The sequence below is a fragment of the Protopterus annectens genome, chromosome 16.part0 (genome assembly GCF_019279795.1).
Source record: "Protopterus annectens isolate FY-2018-M chromosome 16.part0, PAN1.0, whole genome shotgun sequence".
In the NCBI taxonomy this organism is placed as follows: Eukaryota; Metazoa; Chordata; order Ceratodontiformes; family Protopteridae; genus Protopterus; species Protopterus annectens.
Genome location: NC_056750.1, coordinates 855,545,636 through 855,565,111, shown reverse-complemented (window position 1 = coordinate 855,565,111; position 19,476 = coordinate 855,545,636). Strand labels below are relative to the sequence as shown.

Sequence of the window (19,476 nt, the reverse complement as noted above, 5' to 3'; positions counted from 1 at the left end):
CGTATTATGGTTAACATGAAACACAAGAAAATAATAAGAGGTTAGAAACAGATAATTGTACTATTAACAACTCTCTTAGTAACAGTACCATATTCCAATGACATAGGTACTTTCTGCACTATAATAAAAAAAATGGAATATTTTGAGTACTGTAGATGAGCTGAAGGATGAATTAACAAGCCAATCAAGTTTTTCTTTTATTAATAACAAGTCACTGAAGAGACATTTGTGTTATAAGGCCAACAGTGATAAGAGATTTATATATTCTGACAGGGTAGGCACATATTCCTGTAGGAATTGCCTAGCATGTAAGAACATTTTTAGTGGCAGTCAGTTTACACACCACCAACTAGATGTAAGGATAGAATTAAATTTTTATGCAGACTGCACAATGAGAAACACTACTTATTTTAGTTTCTGTACTGCATGCTATGTGTTTTGCATAGGTAAGATGAATCGTAGCCTTAAAGAAAGAATACTGGAACACTTAAGGGGTATTAAAAACAAGAAGTCAGAAAGTGCATTAGCACAACATGTCATGGAAAAGGGTAATGAACATGTCTTTAAATTCTTTGTTGTGGAAGTTATATATGAGAACATGAGAGGAGGGGACATAAGAACATTACAGAAGCAAATGAACAAAGATGGATAATGTTCTTTAAAGCAGATAAACTACCTGGTTAAAAAAGTAAAGTTTCCCTTAAACCTTTATTAAAAGCACGTGCACTTAAAAAACACTGAAAAGAATTTGAGTTTAACCCTGAGTTTTAGAATGTTTATTATTGTTTTTTTGTGGGTATACACTTTTAATTCTTAATGAATATGCTGCTTAAAGTTGCGATTGGTTAACCATAGTATTTAAACAGCTTGCTGTATTGTATGCACTTTTAAAGTCTGATGAAGCGGTCAGGTGCACCGCGAAAGCACTCACTTTTTATTAAATCTTTGATATTACTTGGCCTTTGGATCATTATTTTCTACTGGATTTGTGTTTAAAATCAGGAGACTTTTATTGCCTGCAGCCGAGTTATTTACTGGATTTGTGTTTAAAATCTGGAGACTTTTATTGCCTGCAGCCGAGTTATTTACTGGATTTGTGTTTAAAATCTGGAGACTTTTATTGCCTGCAGCCGAGTTATTTACTGGATTTGTGTTTAAAATCAGGAGACTTTTATTGCCTGCAGCAGAGTTATTTACTGGATTTGTGTTTAAAATCAGGAGACTTTTATTGCCTGCAGCCGAGTTATTTACTGGATTTGTGTTTAAAATCTGGAGACTTTTATTGCCTGCAGCCGAGTTATTTACTGGATTTGTGTTTAAAATCAGGAGACTTTTATTGCCTGCAGCCGAGTTATTTACTGGATTTGTGTTTAAAATCTGGAGACTTTTATTGCCTGCAGCCGAGTTATTTACTGGATTTGTGTTTAAAATCTGGAGACTTTTATTGCCTGCAGCCGAGTTATTTACTGGATTTGTGTTTAAAATCAGGAGACTTTTATTGCCTGCAGCCGAGTTATTTACTGGATTTGTGTTTAAAATCTGGAGACTTTTATTGCCTGCAGCCGAGTTATTTACTAGATTTGTGTTTAAAATCTGGAGACTTTTATTGCCTGCAGCCGAGTTATTTACTGGATTTGTGTTTAAAATCAGGAGACTTTTATTGCCTGCAGCAGAGTTATTTACTGGATTTGTGTTTAAAATCAGGAGACTTTTATTGCCTGCAGCCGAGTTATTTACTGGATTTGTGTTTAAAATCTGGAGACTTTTATTGCCTGCAGCCGAGTTATTTACTGGATTTGTGTTTAAAATCAGGAGACTTTTATTGCCTGCAGCCGAGTTATTTACTGAATTTGTGTTTAAAATCTGGAGACTTTTATTGCCTGCAGCCGAGTTATTTACTGGATTTGTGTTTAAAATCAGGAGACTTTTATTGCCTGCAGCCGAGTTATTTACTGGATTTGTGTTTAAAATCGGGAGACTTTTATTGCCTGCAGCCGAGTTATTTACTAGATTTGTGTTTAAAATCTGGAGACTTTTATTGCCTGCAGCCGATTTATTTACTGGATTTGTGTTTAAAATCTGGAGACTTTTATAGCCTGCAGCCGAGTTATTTACTGGATTTGTGTTTAAAATCAGGAGACTTTTATTGCCTGCAGCCGAGTTATTTACTGGATTTGTGTTTAAAATCTGGAGACTTTTATAGCCTGCAGCCGAGTTATTTACTGGATTTGTGTTTAAAATCAGGAGACTTTTATTGCCTGCAGCTGTGAGTTTTTACTGGGTTTGTGTTTAAAATCTGGAGACTTTTACTGCCTGCAGCTGAGTTTTTTTACTGGATTTGACTCTACACTGGATTTGTGTTTAAAATCTGGAGACTTTTATTGCCTGCAGCCTAGTTATTTACTGGATTTGTGTTTAAAATCTGGAGACTTTTACTGCCTGCAGCTGAGTTTTTTTACTGGATTTGACTCTACACTGGATTTGTGTTTAAAATCTGGAGACTTTTATTGCCTGCAGCCGAGTTATTTACTGGATTTGTGTTTAAAATCAGGAGACTTTTATTGCCTGCAGCTGTGAGTTTTTACTGGATTTGTGTTTAAAATCTGGAGACTTTTATTGCCTGCAGCTGTGAGTGACTGGTGGTTTTGCTTGCAACTTTGACTCGTGTTTTATTTTTTTTGTCACTTTATTTTGGTATTTGGAGTTCAACTTTTTCACACAGGAAAATAACTTTCTTGGGTGGTGTAATCCAGGGAACCTTATTGGCTAGGCTTACTTAGGCCCTTGGGCCTATAGCCTAATACCTACCTATGAACCTTTGAACTTTGTACTGTGAAGCATTTCATAATTACAAAGTATAAAAGTAATCATTTGAAAAAAAAAAAAACAGAATCTTACATTGCATATGACTAAGTTGTCTATTGAATTGTTTTGTCTTTTTGTTCTAGGGTCCTTTTGCGAGTTCGGATGCTGTACTACCTCAGACAGGAAGTGATTGGAGACCAGGCACAGAAGGTCCTTAATGGAGTTCATGCCAAGTAAGGGCAGATTTTTATGTTGCACTTTGTAATGCCTGATGGAGTTCGAGTAGTCATTTTAGCTCACTATGAAAGGTTAACATCGTGGGGTTTTAACTGCTAAAAGTTAATTCATGACCATGCTTGCAGTTTCTAGTATATGACACCTGGATCTAGAAGTGCTGCAATAGAAGTTCTGTATATCATTTGTCAGGGTTTAACATTTTAAACACTACAGGTATTAGAAATAAGAAGGTAACTTAAAGACTTGCTTTCTGAAGAGGCTAATGAGTGAAGACTGTGGTGTCCTCCTATTCATATGCTGCTGTATCCATAACATGGAGTCTGCCTCTGGTCGACTCGTGGACATCTGGCCATTTTACAAAAGATAGCTGCTACTGCGAAGGTGCTTGTGACATCCCTTGTCTGTCTCTGTGGACATCGGTCATAAACATCGGGTACAAAATGGACATCAGCACGCACCTGCCCCAGAACTTTTCTGCAGCCAGTGTGACTGCCAGCTCTGGTCGTCACTCCTTTGGAAAAGTGATCCTGTGTTGTCCGATTTCAGATAAGTACCCCATAGGGGATTTTGACTATGTTTTGCTACTGTTTTGGGTTTTCATGTCAGGTAGAAAGGGCAAGTGTAGATGTGGAAGGCAGATTCTACATAAAGACTCACATGAGCTCTGCCTGTTTTGTTTAGGTGAAGAACACAACCATATTTCTTGTGAAATCTGTGAGACCTTCATCCCTAAAACCCTAAGGAGTCATCTTGCAGCTTTAAAACTTTACTTAGAGAACCAGTGACTGAAACGTCTGACTAAAGAAATGGATCTGATGTTGGGTACCACGGATGAGCCGGCCGTTAAAAAGGCCAGAGAATCACGGCCTGATCCGACTGCTGCACCCTCTATTCCAGCCGTACTTCTTGTGGCCAGTGAAGGCCCAGAGTCTGAGCTGGAATCCTCGGATTTTTCTTTGGCGGGTACCCAGGAGGAGGCTATCAGAAGCCACTGGCACATCCCAGATGGAGTTGCAGGTGTTTGAATCGGGCATGGGGGGCGGGGGGCTAGGCTCATCATTTCCATAGGTTCAGAGGTAGGTAGGTACTAGGCTATCGGCCCCAGGGCCTATATAAGCCTAGCCAAAAAGGTACCCTGGCTTTCGCCACCCAAGAAAAGTTTCATGTGCCCCTGTCGAGCAGAGCCACAGAGGCGATCCCTGCGATGAAATTCCTATTTCCCATCCAATCATCAAGATGGTAATGAGGAGCTTTGTTTGGTATAGCTAGGTAGTTTGTTCGAGTATGGGAAGTCTCTAAGACAGGAATCTGTCCCTCCAGCATGTTCTGTTTGTTGTGGTGACAAGGTTTAGGTCCCTAGAGCGTATAGCTCGGAGGGATTAGGATTTCTTTCAGTGGAGCATGTCCAACAGCCCTGGGTTTGACATAGCTTTGTATGTTAGGCAGAGATTGCCTCTGAGGAGGCGATATGCGATGGAGTAACGCTGGAGTTTTTTGAGACATTCTGCGTAGGGCATCTGTTTGAGGCTGGTAATCCTCTTTGTGAGGTATTTCTGTGACCTTTCCAGTTGTAGCTGTCTTGTGAGGTACATACCAAAAGGGACGCTGTACTCTATAATGGGTCTAATGAGTGACAAGTAGATGGGAACAATGACCTCTTTTTCCTGGATGAGAAACGTTTTGTGATTAGGTGTGCCACGTAGAAGGATTTCCTGACTACTGTGGCGATGTGATTATCAAAGGACAGACTACTGTCCACCTGCGTCCCAAGGTCTCTTAGCACACTTTCGGTGTTAAGTAGACTACCACCTATGTGGTAGCTCATGGGTACAGAGTTTCCACCAAAGGGGATGACAATGCACTTTCTGGCATTGAGCTTGAGGCCATGGCTTTCACACCAGGCATCTGTCTCAGTGATGACCTTTTGTAGGATGTCCACATCGTTAGGAGTTTCGATTATGGCTCCTAGTTTGCAGTCATCTGCGAACTTCATTAGCCAAAGACCACCTTAGCCTGGACTTCAGAAAAGTAGATTCCAAACAGGAGGGGACCCAGGACTGAACCCTGTGGTACTCCACTTGTCACTGGTCTGAAGTCGGATTTGGAGTCTGCTAATGTCACAGTGTGGGTTCTGTCATTGAGCCAGTTGGCAACCCATCTTCTGACATAGGGATTTATACCTAGTTTGTTTGTCTATAATGCTAGAGTGGGGGATATTGTCAAAAGCCTTGGCGAGATCTGGATAGGCTGTCTGAACCACCTTACCCTCGTCTACAGCTTTGGTGACTGCTTCAAAGAAGTCTGTCAGGTTTAGGAGACATGATCTGCCTTTTACAAACACTAGCTGGGTGGGGTCCAGAGTTTGGAAATTACCAATGTCTTTGTTTATAAGTTCCATGATTATAAGTTCCATGGCCTTGCAGACCAGGCTCGTTAGGCTAATGGAGCAGTAGTTACCGGGGTCCTTGGAGGCTCCCCCTTTGTGGAGTGGGATAACTGTCACTGTGCACCATTCAGTGGGCACAAAGCCTGAGATGAGGCTATGATTGAACATGGTGCTTAGGTGGGGTGCCAGTTAATTCTGTAGTTCATGTAGAATGCAGCCTGGGATGTTGTCAGGTCCCATGGATGCTGGGTTCTTGCCTTTGGAGAGTGTGTTTTTTACCTGTGTAGCCATGATTACAGGAAATTTGCATTCTTCCAGTATAGAGATGGGCCATTTAGGGGGTGAGGGGGGTAAAGTTAGCACTGAACCTGTCTGCCAGGATGCTGGCAATATCAGTTGGTTCTGTATATTTAGTGCCATTGTGTTGTAACTCAGAGCAGATCTGAGTGTTGCCATTGAGATTCTTGACATAGCTATAGAATGCTTTGTGGTTGTCTTTAGAATCAGTGCCAATTTTGTTTTCATAACTAGCTTTTGAGGATTTTATGAGTGATCTCAGCTTCTTACTGAGGCTGAGCAGGGAGTTCCTCCAGTCATGGGATTTTACTCTTTTTTGCAAATTTTCTTCTGTTGTTGAGTTTGTTTATGGCAGGGGACCACCAGATTAGCTTCCTTTTTTGGAGAATAGCATCTTGGTTCTGTTAAGAATAACACGATCCATGCACTCGTGTAAGTGCTTATAAAGTGCATTTGTGTAGGATTCAGCAGTCGTACCTCTATTGTCCATCTGCATGGGTGTCATGAAGTTTGCCACTTCTGTCTTAAGAAGCATGAAGCTGACTTTGGAGAAATGTTTTACGGTGGTTTCCTTAATGGAGGGTGGGGGCGGGATGTGGATGTCTAGGCTGATTAGCTTGTGGTCTGATCTGACCAATGAGGAATTGACCTCTGGTGTGGTATGGTGTTGCCCGTGTTGGTAATGACCAGGTCTACGATATTGCTGCCCCTGGTGGAGGTGTGGATAAGTTGATCCAAGGCGTTGTAATTTATGAATTCCAGAAAACATTGAGCAAAAGAGTTGGTACATGAGTAGTTTTCCCAGTTAATGGTGGGGTAGTTGAAATCGCCCATTATTAGGGTGTTGGGTTGTACCCTTATATTTTCCACTGTATCAAGAAATTAGTGGGATTCCTGTAGCATGGTGGGGGATCTGTAGCGAGTTACAATTTGGATTGCAGTCTCGCCCAGAGTTAGTTGCACTTGGATAATCTCAGATGCATTATGCTGAGCAACTAGCCTGGAGGTGTGGCTATCCTTAATGAATATGGACACACCTCCCCCTTTAGTGTTTTGGTCCAGGTTAGGTGACCGAAAGGTGTGGTATGAATTATAGCCTGGTAATGCAGGTGTGCTCTCTGGAGCCTTGAACCAGGTCTCTGTCACTGCACAGATGTCGATGTTCTCCATTTTAAGGAGTGCCTCAAGTGAATGCATTTTGAGGTTTAGACTTCTAGCATTGAGTAGCATTACCCTCAGATTTTGCTTTATTGTACCTGTTACGGTGGTGAATGTGTCATTTGAAACTTGCCTAAAAAGGCACTATAGGGATGGCAACAGCCTTAGCCGGTATCCAGAATCCCAAGGGGCGACAGGTGCATGCCATTTCTGGCAAAGCATCGTGGTCTGTCGATCATGTCATCCCAGGCAGACAGATACTGGATACCCTTAGAATGACACCAGAAGCTTAGCCAATTGTTGAAGTCGATCAATTTGTCCTTGTACTGTGGTATCATTCTGGGTGATCATTCAGGGCTCGCTTGGGGTTTCTCATATTGTAGTTCATGAGGATGTTTCTTTGGATATTGTGGAGTGCCTCCCAGCATCTGTCACTGCATTGCATGTCTGACACATCTGCGTTGGAGACCCACAAACAGAAGCAAAGGACTAAGCATATTGCTCCTTCCCCAACGTCTGCACCCTCTGACCAGGCTCCTTGACTGTCAAGCCTTTACTCAGAGCCTTCTAAACATATTCCTTATGTTATGCCAGGCATCTGCTCTGGTCCAGGCCCCTACTGCAGCTACCCCTAAGGGTAAACCTTTTACTGACATTTCTACTGAAGAAGAGGATTCATCAGGGGATGAATTCCTTACTTACACTTCACAAATTGAATCCCATCTGGGGTACGCTTCCACAGACGAGGAGTCCAGTGACACAGATTCCCCAGGGGAAGACATTACCTTTAGGAAAACTGTTGTACAGATGAAAGACATTTTTAAGTGGGACTGCCAGGTAACTGAGACTCAGAAGAGTTGTTATGACCTTTTACGAATGGAGTTCGCTAACCTATCCACAGTCCCTCCAGTGCATCCTGCCTTCTTGGATGCTTTCCTGGCTGCTTCTAAAATTCTGGATTCCCAACCTCCTGCACCCAAGTGCCCAGACAGGTTTTGCAAAGTCCCTGAAGTTGCTAAATTTCTTTTCAAGGCTACTTATGCAGATTCTTCCACCATTTCTGTGGCTGCAGATAAAACCTCCAAATTACTCCCTTCCGCTTCCCTCTGACAAGGAGAGCAGATTAATGGAGCGCATAGACACAAAAGTCTATACATTTGCTACTTTAGCAGTGACACCCATTAACTACCAGACTCGCATGGTCAAACATCACTGGGTCTTCTTTCTGATGTGGCTAAACAGTTGGGTGACCTCCCTGGCCAAGGCAAAATTCTCTACTCTCCTGAATTCCTGCACTCAAGTAACTTAGCACTCTAGCAAGTGCAGCTGTGATGCAGTAGAGGCCTCATCTAGAGCTGCTGCCTCTGAGTCTGTCATTAGGAGATACTCCTCCTGGCTTAGGTTGCAGCCTCTCCCTATTGACATCAAGTCTAAACTCATGGATGCTCGCTTGGACAGCAAAGCTTTGTTTGGTTCAGCAGCTGCTGAACGTTTCAAGGCCCTTCAGGAGAAGGGTAAGGAGCTGTAGGATCTAAGACATTTTTTTCTCCCTGGTTCCACACTTTCTAAGGAACTATCCAGCCAAAACCTCCTTTGTGAGAAGGCCTGCCAAACAGATGCCACCCAAAAGCAAAAAAGATTTCAGGACACAGACTACCTTTAGGTCTGCTCCCTCTACTCCTGTTCCCAGACTACCCTTTCAGGCTAATCCTGGTAGCCTGTGACTACCAGGCATTGAATCCAGACACCCTTTTCTCCATGTGTCTCTCCCTGTCCTTCCCTGTTTGGAAACCGCTCACCCAGGACTCTTGGGTCCTCTCATTATAAAACTGGGATACTTCATGGTATGGGAAACCAGACCTACTCCAAAGGCATTCCACAACCCCCTCAAGACCAACTGGCTTCCTTTCCTCTTGTTCTGCAGTAACTTCTCGCCCAAGGCACAATTTAAGAGGTACCTCCTCATGTAAGAGGAAAGGGATTTTACTGGTTCCCAGGACAGAAGGTCCCTGGTGACTAATCTTGGATTTGTCGCATCTCAACACCTTCCTCCGGGTACCGTGCTTTTGGCTGCTCACTCTTCCTACCCTTCTTCCTCTGATCCTTCTCCAGGCCTTCCTGGTATCCTTAGATATAAAGGATGCATACTTACACATCCCAATCCATCCCCGCTTCAGGAAATTCTTCTGCTTCTCAATGAGTTCTGCACACTGTCAGTTCTGTGCTTTGCCATTTGGGCTCTCTATGGCCCCAAGAGTGTTCACAAAGTGCCTTTCACCAGTTATTGCCTTTGCCAGAACACGGGGGGATCCAACTATTCCCCTTTTCGGACGATATCCTGATCCAGGCCCTGTCAGTTTAATTGGTCTTATGACACCTAGACTTCACTATTTCCCTCTTAAAAAGTCTGGGGTTCACCATAAACCTCCAGAAATCATCCCTGATACCCTCACAGGATCATGTGTTCCTGGGATGCAGGATCCTAACAGAAAAAATGATGGCCCTATTGTCCCCCAGGAAAAATGTTGTCCCTCACTTCTTATTTTGAAGGGTTACTCCCTTTCAAAGCCCTGTTGGTCAGGGAGTTTTTCAGGCTCCTGTGATTCATGACCCCCCACCATCCCCATGGTACCCCTTGCAAAGCTTCACATGAGGAAATTCCATTGGTACTTGAACAGTCTAGAAACAATACCTGCACCCTCTGAAGTTCATGGTTCCCATGTTTCTATGCCTTTCCAGGAATTGATTTGGTGGATAGCACAGATAAATGCCAACCCAAGCCTGCCCCCCCGGTCAGGACCTGTTTACAGATGCTTCAGACACAGGATGGGAAGCAACCTTTGGAGAACGGAAAGTGAAAAACTTGTGGACCCTGACCCAACACAGTGAGTGCATCAGTATCAAGTAGATGAGAACCTTGATATTAGCCCTCCACATTTTCAAGGATCATATCCTGTCAGGCACGCTGCGGTGGTATACAGACAATACCACTGTACTGTGGTACATCAACAAACAGGGGTGGACAAGGTCCTTTCTCCTGTGCAGGTTAGCTCTGCAGGTGTGAGAAATTGCCCTACAGACATAGGTCAACATCCTAGCCATCTACATACCTTCAGCTGAGAATGTGATGTCAGATATTCTAAGCAGGATCGTGACTCAATCACACGAATGGATGCTAAACAGGGATGTGTTCTGGATGTGGTCCATCGATGGGGTATTCCGGATGTGGATATGTTTGCTTCCCCATGAACAGTTTCCAACCTTTTATTCCAGGGTACCACATCCCGACGCATGGAGGCTGGATTCTCTTTCATTCCCTTGGAAGGAGATGTACACTTATGCTTCCCCCCCCCTTTCCCACTCATACAAAAAGGTCTGCAGAAAATTCAGAAAGAAAAATCACAAATCTTGTTTGTGACCCCCTATTGGCCAAGGCAGCATTGTTTCCCCCTATTACACCATCTAGCCAAGAGCAATCACCACAAGTTACCCCACCCGATGGACCTACGCACACAGGAGAAGGTAATGCTCTTAGACCCAGAACTGTCCACTCTGAATCTTACTTTGTGGCTGATAGGGCATTGATTCCCTTCAGACACCTATACATGGAGGACGTGCTTTATTTTATTTATTTATTTATTTATTTGCAGTTGGTTTACCAGGATAGTCCATTGGACCAAGATGAACCCGTTTTCAGTGGAGTCCTGGGGAGAAAAGCTCCAGACATTTTAGGTTACAATAGGTTCTTAGACATGTTTAGACATTGTAAAGAAAATTTGAGTAGACAGTAGATAATAAACAAACAATTACAATTAATTCAACAAGAGTTAAAACTTATATGAGAAGCAGATTAAACAGGATTTTACAATTAAAAATAAGAAGTCATTACATATTAAGAGTCCTACACTTATGAGGTATAGTGTAGTATATTCTTGCAGATACTATAGTAATAATAATATAAGAGTTAGGAGAAATGTTAGAGTGAAATCAAGGGTATAAGCAGGAGAAAGGAAAGGAAAAGGAAATAAAAAGGAAATACCCCGTATTAGTTATGAGGGGTGGGAGCAAGAGCATTCCCACTGAGATAGAATATGTGAGTGAAGAGATTTTTTGAAAATAAAATGGTTACAGGTGATACGGATAGATGGAGGTAGAGAGTTCCAGAGTCGAGCTAGGCCATGTGATAGAAGATTTTTGCCAGGGGGACGGGTTGGTTTATACACTTCTAATAGATTTTGGTTGTTAGACCTTAATATTCTGTCAGGTATGTGCATTTTAAATACAGAAGACAGGGAGGGACAGAGGGAGGGGTTGAGAATAAGCTTATGTGTGAGGGATAGTTGAGTATAGGTGAGATGACTGGGTAGTTCTAGCCATTTTAATTGTTGGAGAGAGAAACAGTGGTGGGTTGAGGACTTTTGGCTGGTAGCGAATTTTGCAATTTTGTTGTAGCAAGAGGAAAGTTGTGTTTTCAGGGAGGTTTGTAGATTAGTTAGAAGTGGAGCTCCGTAGAGAAGGGATGGAATTAGAAAGGAAGTAGAGAGAGTGATTTTAGTGGCAGTTGTACGATAGTGATTTTGTCGATAGAGCATCCCTAGTTTTTGATGGTTTGTTTTGATATTTATTTGTAGATGGGAGTTGAATTTTAGTTGGTTATCAATTTGGACTCCTAGCAATTTTGTCTCTGTCACCAATTCTAGCTAAGTGTTATTTTGACTGTTGATAGAGAATGTCTTTGTATTAAAAGAGTTGACTTTAGTGGGGGTGGATATCATTAATTTGGTTTTAGAGGCGTTGAGTGCTGGTTGATTTGTTTTCATCCATTGTTCAGTGGTAGAAAAAGCATCCTGAGTTAGCGTTAGGAGTGTTGGGATAGATGTGGCAGTGCAGATAATGGTAGAATCATCTGCATAAAGACATGCATTTGGAGCATTTCTCCCCGGGCCTCCGCTGAAAACAGGATCTGTGGAACCTAGTCGGACATTCCCGGTCAACAAATGTTAAATAAATAAATAAATAAATAAATAAATTAAATAAATATTGGATTATGTTGGAAAGAGGGATCGCCTTGTGGAAATAATTTGTGAATATGTTGAAGAGGAGTGGACCTAATATGGAGCCTTGGGGGACTCCATTTGGGGTGTTAAGGAATGTGGAGGTTGCCTTTTTCCATTTTACTGCTTGATATCTGTTGGATAAGTAGCTGGAGAACCAGTTCATTGATGGGGGAGATAGGTTAAGTTTGAGAGTTTGATTAGAAGCAGGTTATGTGATTTAGTATCAAAGGCTTTAGAGAGGTCGAGTAGAAGGGTAGAGACAGTAAGGCCAGAGTCCCGGGCTTTATTTACAGTTTCGAGGAAGTAGAGGAGAGCTGTCATAGTGCTGTGATTAGGTCTGAATCCGTGTTGTGTGGGAGATAGTAGGTGATTATCTATGAGATATGGTAGGAGTTGAAGTTGGATACACTTTTCAAGGAGTTTAGAAATGGGGGGACAGGATAGCAATGGGGCGGAAGTTAGTAACACTGTTATTATTGCCACCTTTATGTAAAGGTATGATAAAGGCTTTTTTCCATATTTGGGAAACTATGCTTTCTTGGATTGAGCGATTGATTAGTATGCTAATGGGGTAAGCAATTGCTTCAGCAGCTATGCTAAGAAAGTAGGAAGGGATATCATCAGGGGCATTGGTACATGGTTTTAGTTTCTGGAGGAGTTTTTGTATGGTAGAAGTGGGTATAGGTTTTAATGAGAATGGAGGAAAGTGTGGAGAGGGGGTGTTGTGGGGTGAAGATGATGAGGAGGAAGAGGTAGTAGGAGAGGGGGTGGTTGGTAAAGGGGGTGAGGAGGAAGAGGTAGTAGGAGAGGGGGTGGTTGGTAAAGGGGGTGAGGAAGATGAGGGAATGAGAGTAGGAGAGGAGGTGGATGGCAAAGATTTAGTAGATATGGGTGGGGGAGAGGTAGTAGTGCTGGGTGGAGTGTTGGTGGGGGGTAAGGAGGAGAGTTTGAGAGTGTGTTAGAGAAGGAAGAAGTTAATTTGGAGATAGATTCAATGAAAAAAAGAGTTGAATTGAGTAGCTAAGTCGATATCTGGGGCATTAGGGTCCGGGGTGGGGGAAACAGGCTTACTGGGATTAAGTAGGGTGGAGATGCCTTTCCAGAATTTCTGAGGATTTGTTTTGTTATTGCTTTGGAGAATGGAGAAATAATTTTGTCGATCAGAGATGATCAGCTTTTTTACCCTGTTTCTAAGTGTTTTATATTCATTGTGAATGGGGGGGGGGGGTTATTTTTCTGGTACTTTGTCCAGGCTTTATCTCTTTGCTTCATTGTTGCTAGTGTATTTTTGGTAAGCCAAGGGGCGGTTTTGGTTTTTATTCTTTTTGTTCTTAGAGGATCATGGAGGTCTAGTAGTTCTAAGAATGTGGTGTTGAAGTGGGCAACAGCATTATCTAAGGGTAGTATTTTTAGACAATTCCAGTTTATTGCTTTTAGGGAGTTATTAAAGGTAGATGGGTTAAAGTTTTTATGATTACGGATTGTAATATAGTTTTGGGTGCAGTGTGGGAGTAGGGGGAGCCGGTGAGTGAAAGTGGGTATGTGGTCACCAAGTGGATCTGGAAGAGTTCCACTACTGGCGAAATAGTGGGGATGTGAGACTAAGATCCAGTCCAGGATACTGCCACTGGAGAGGTTTTTTGTTTGGTGTGTTATAGAGATGATTAGTTGTGTAAAATTATGTAGGTTAATGTTAAGTGGGTTAATGGGAGACCGAATTGCGGCCCAGTTAATTTTCATGTCCCCTAAGATTATTGTTTCATAGCTAATGTTGGTAAGCCAGGAGAGTATGTCTTCGAGTGTGGAAATATCTCCTGGGGGGATGTAGAGTGTGGCTATACATATGTATTTGTGTTTATTAACTTGAAGTAGTGTTAAGAGTAGTTCAGCGTTATTAAATTGAGGAGTAGGTTTGTTATAGGGAGTGATTGACAGGGAAGTTGAGTAGAGGAGAGCTACTCCCCCCCCTTTTTTGTGAGACCTATCTCTTCTGATAATAGAATAGTTTGGTGGGAGTATTTCTGAGTCTTTTATATGGGGTTTTAACCATGTTTCTGATATGGATAGGATGTCAGGTTTATGATGTGTTAGCCAGGCATGCAGGTTTGGGATTTTGTTAACTATACTTTGAGAGTTTAGGGCAGTGAGTAGTATGGATTTGTCTTTAATTGTTGAGGTGGAGGGGCCAGGGTTAGGATGGATATCGCCTGATAAAAGGTTGGTAATGGAATATATATTTGAGTTGGTGAAGTATATGCACAGTCTTGAGAATAGATTTAGTTCTATGGTGTTTTTATAGGATTTAGAGATGGTTAAATGGGTAGACTGTTTCTGGGTGGGTATGAGTTTAAATGGGAAAAGTAGAATGTTTATTATAGGGCAAAGATGGGGCGAGATTGGGATGTATAAGTGTGTTAGTGAAGGGGTAAGATGGTTAGTTACATGGAAGGATTGGGAGTGGTAGGAATAACTGGGCTGTGTGAGGAGGTAGAGATAGGTTAAGGTAAGTAGTAGAGTTAGTAAGAAGGAGGAGAAGAAGAATGTGGGTTTTGAAGGCATGATGAAGTGGAGCGAAGTGTAGTTCTTAAGTAGTTGATTAAATTGTATGTGGAGGTGAGAGAGAAATTGTATGTGAGAGCTATTAGTGTCTAAATGGAGTTTATAGTGAGAGAGTTACGAAGGATAGGTGGTGAAGTGTTATGGGAGTGGGAGTGTGATAGTAAAGGAATATAAGTAGTTTGGTGATATGTCTATGGAATGTAAATTAAATTAGTGTTGGAGGGAAGAGGAGATGGTGTTTCCAGAGTATTGAAGAATGGTCTAAAATGGGATGGAGCAGGAATGGGTGTTTGTAGAGTATTGGAGAATGATAGGTTAGTAATATGGGGGGTGTGGTTATGGGGAGATAAAGGTAGAGGTGCTGGGGGCGGGTGAGATTTGGGGGCAGGGTAGGGGAGCGGAGTGAGCCCGCAGGGCGAACGGAGTGGGTAGAACCAAAGGGATCAGGAGAGGATCGAAAACCTATCATTGGTGTGTTGAAAAGCAGAAAGGTAAGTAGAGGGGACCTGGAGTTAGTGGGTAGATTGGACTAAAATGCAATAAGAGAGAAAGAGGGAAGAAAGAAAAAGAGTTTTAAGTGGGTAGAATGGGCTAGAATGTTATAAGAGAGAAAGAGGGAAGAAAGAAAAGTGAGAGTTTAAAGAGAATGTTAGAGTAAGAGAATTGAAGTAGATATTAGTGGGGAGAGGATGCCATCTAGTGGACAAATGCAGAACTGCACCATAGTGCACCAGGGCAGTCCCAGGTGAGGTGTAGACCGAAGGGAGAGGGGAGCTCAAGAAGTCAGGGAACTAGGTGAGGGGGAAGAATGGAGATAGGAAGTTAAGAGGGGTTAGGCTGCTGGCTTTCCTGGCTGTGAGCAAACAGAACACCTAGCAGGGCTGCAGACTATGGAATATCGGCTAGGCAGCAAGTACACATACTTCCTTGAATTCCTCTAAGGAGAACCTTGGTAGAGTCAGCAGGGATTGTTGAAATGCTTTGAGCAATTGGCTGAGGATGTAGAGTAATAGTTTGGGTGAAGGAGTCCACCGAGGTGTAATCACAAGGGGAAAGTCGGGGTGAAAGCTGGAGAACAAGAGAAAAGTGAGAAATAAGTTGTAGTGGTAATTAACATAGTATCCCTAGTGCACAAGCAGAAGAATCAACAATTATTAGTAGCACTGAAACACAGTAAATCACATTGGGAAATAGATTGAGACGAAAACAGTTGTAGGGAGTAAAACAGTACACACGTCTACACTGCACAGTATTACAATTTGCTATCCTTAAATGGCCTTGAACAGCCTTAAAGGGAGCAATTTAACAGAGTGGGGCACTTTTTTTAAATTCCAACATATAATGGTTGCCGTTGGCAGAGTACATTTAAGGTAGATCAGAAGCATATATGAGACTCCGTTTTGTACACAGGTTCTTCTATAGCTGGGCGATGTCACTGTGTTTAAAGCAGTTAGACACCGTCAGGAGTAATTACATAGTTGAACAGTTTCAGACCTCTAGAAGCGTTATATGAACGCTCCGCTGTATACAAAGGTACTTCTAAACAGTATTACAACCTCTAAAGGCTAGAAGCGTTGTACGAACGCTCTGGTACACCCAAGGTACTTTTAAGCAGTAACAAGCCTCTAGAGAGCTAGAAGCGTTAGACGAACACTCCGTTTCACACAAAGGTTCTATTTTAAAAAGGCGGGCAATGTTGCAGTGTTTAACACATTTTTAAAACAGCGTCTGAAGTATTATGCAGTAAAACAGTATCCAAACATAAAAACATTCAGTTGTACAAATAAGCAATGGTACTGAGGCAGGGCAGTATCCTGTGGTTCAAAGCAGTAAGCTAGTGAAACACTTATGCATATAAACAGAATCCAAGCTCTAAATTGTCCGTTTAACAAGTAGGCACAACTAAATAGGCGAGGAACAGTCGCGGAAAACCAAACTGTTTTGTGCTTCAACACTATTCAGAGTTTAAAATGTACACCGCTAATTAGAAATGTTAGGTCGCAATACAGGCAAAGTCTAGCAAGCACTATGAGACCCTTAATATGGCAGTTTCGTTACAATAACAATTATACTCGCAATCTCTATATTATTTGAGTTACAGAAGCAGTGCACTCATTGAGACGATAGTCGCAGCTTTTGATAACAATACAGAGACATACGCTCTTTAATTAGCTTTAAAGCATTAGACCAGGGACATTCCTGATAGCTTAGTAAAACAAAACGGAGTGCAGGGAGTAGCAAATTCAGTTACCGGCACAGGCAATAACCAATATAGAGTAAAAACTGTTGTTTTAACTTTAACTAGTAAATAATAAAAGCATAAACAATGGATACAGCAAATATAAAGAACAAATAGGTAACTTACTGAAGGTGTAGGTGCTCAGCCAAGGACGCACAGCAGCCTGGTACGGGCGAGTTTAAAAATGGCGCCCAGAGTTATAGAAGGACTTTAAAAACTTCCAGGAGGAAGTTCGGGAGGAGGGGGGAGGGGCAGGAATAAGGATAGTCAGGTACAGACCGGAAAGGCTGCATTTCCAATGCAGCTAGGTGGTGAGATGTAGTAGTATCACATGGATGAGTCAGAGTATATGGTAGATAGAGGCAGTTAGGAAGTGGGGATAGTCCCAGGAGTATGGCTGGGTAGTAGAAGATAGGGGTATCCTGGGCAAGGCAGTAAATTAAATATGAGGAAGAGAGGGCGAGATGAGGAGATAGGGAGATGGAAGGAGGCCAAGAGTGTGCAGCGTTGTAATGTCAGAGGTAACTCTGATAGCTAAGGAAGGAATTATAAGATGGGTATGAGGAGGAGAGAGGGGGAGGGAGAGAGGAGGGAGCAGAGCCATAGGGATCAGGAGAGGATCGAAAACCTATCAGTGGTGTGTTGAAAAGCAGAAAGGTAAGTAGAGGGAACCTGGAGTTAGTGGGTAGAGTTTTAAGTGGGTAGAATGGGCTAGAATGTTATAAGAGAGAAAGAGGGAAGAAAGAAAAGTGAGAGTTTGAAGAGAATGTTAGAGTAAGAGAATTGAAGTAGATATTAGTGGGGAGAGGTTGCCATCTAGTGGACAAATGCAGAACTGCACTGTAGTGCACCAGGGCAGTCCCAGGTCAGGCGTAGACCGAAGGGAGAGGGGAGCTCAAGAAGTCAGGGAACTAGGTGAGGGGGGAGAATGGAGATAGGAAGTTAAGAGGGGTTAGGCTGCTGGCTTTCATATCATTATAAGTGGAAGAGATTTTCTGTCTGATGTGAAAAACACAATTTTCAACCACTGGTAGTAGAACCTGCAGTGGTGTTGTCCTACCTGTGTGTATTGATGAAGTCTGGACTGTCTTCTTCAGTTAAGACCCTCTTATCTCCCATCTCAGCATGCCTTTCACTTACCATATCTGGCTTCTAGGCTAGAAGTTAAGCTATTTTTGAAGGGGGTTCTGCACCTTAGACCTCCAAGGAAGCCCATTCCTCCTCCTTGGGATGTAAATTTTGTCCTGGAAAAGTTGACACTATCACCTTTTGAGCCAGCCAGACTGTTCTCTCCAATACTGTACATAGAAAACTATACTCTTGGTGGCCATTACTTCAGCCAGAAGGGTTTCTGAACTGAAAGCCCTCGTGGCCTCGCATCCTTTTACAGTTTCCCATAAGGACAGGGTTTGTTTACATAGTTAACCCATTCTTCATGCCCAGAGTGGTTAATGAACTTTCCTTGAATCAGGCCGTTAACCTTCCAACGTTCTTCCCCTCACCCCAAAACCCTGTTGAAAGGATCCTACACTCCTTGGATGTACATAGACAACTCGGATACTATTGGGACAAGACCAAATCCATCTGTAAATCGGACAGGGTCTTTGTTTACTACCACCCAAGAGCAAATCATATCTTCTTGGATTTGTAAAACCATCTCATTTTGCTGCACAGCCCATTACAGAAGGCTTCTTTTCCTAGTAAAGGCACACTCCACTAGGCACCAGTAACAGCACACTCCACTAGGGCAATGTCCTCCTCTGGGGATTTCATTAAGGGTGTAGATACAGCTGTCATTTTAGAAGCAAGCTACATGGTCCTCTGTCCATACCTTCACCAAACAAGTTGGACATCATTTCTAGGGCCAGAGCAGGTTTTTGCCAGAGCCATCCTGCATGGCTTTATGGAAGATGCTTCTATTCCTCCCCCCAGATCTTAATAACAGGAGCTTTTGCACTCTCCCTTATGTTATGGATACAGCAGCATATGAATAGAAGGACATGGTATCGTTGTGTAAAATCTTACCATAACTTTAGATGTCCTTTATGTTGCTGTATAGTTTCCCACCCGCCTTCCCCCTCACACTTGCCTGATTACTGAATATGCACTGCATAGTCGCCTATTCCGGTAGCATACAGTTCTGAATTAAGTATGTGCTGACGTCTGTTTTGTACCCAATGTCTGTTTATGACCAGAGTCCGCAGAGAGAGTCGCTGGACTTCACACTCACCTTCGCAGTAGTATCTATCTTTTGTAAAATGGCCGGATGTACGCAAGTCGCCCAGAAGCAGACTCCCATTTGTTATCGATAAAGCAGCATATAGAAAAGAACATCTGAAGTTTTGGTAGGATTTTGCACAACAGTACTTTCTCTTCGTAAAGAAGACTATTGCATGTGTCTTTTTATTTAATGTGAGATGCTGCTCAGAAAGTTAGGTTATTAAGTGAACAACTCAATGCACTAGACAAAAGATTCTGCAGTGTATTCTTGGATAAGAAGAATCCAGTCCATTGTTTTTGTGCTGTTCCTGCTGGTAATTCTTTTAACTAGTAAAGGTAGTGCCAAGAAAATTTCCTTAATCCACAAGTCTGCCACTTTTTTTGGACTTGCATTTTTTTTAAGTCTGTGTTAAGGCCTTCAGTGAAACAAGGAAGACCCTTTATTTTATTATTTAGTTTCTTCCTTTTATTTTGTTGACTGACTAGTTATGTCCCACTAGGCCAGCAACCTCTTTTCT

The 19,476-nt window shown here is 42.4% G+C and overlaps 1 protein-coding gene across 1 annotated transcript in view; it reads left to right on the top strand.

Annotated features, from left to right (window-relative positions):
- Positions 1-19,476, top strand: part of CHD8 (chromodomain helicase DNA binding protein 8) — a gene marked incomplete in the record, with an annotated part of 4,119,653 nt that overhangs the window by 2,962,735 nt on the left and 1,137,442 nt on the right. The window contains 1 exon segment of the mRNA XM_044057960.1: positions 2,949-3,038. Coding sequence (XP_043913895.1) covers positions 2,949-3,038 — 90 coding nt within the window.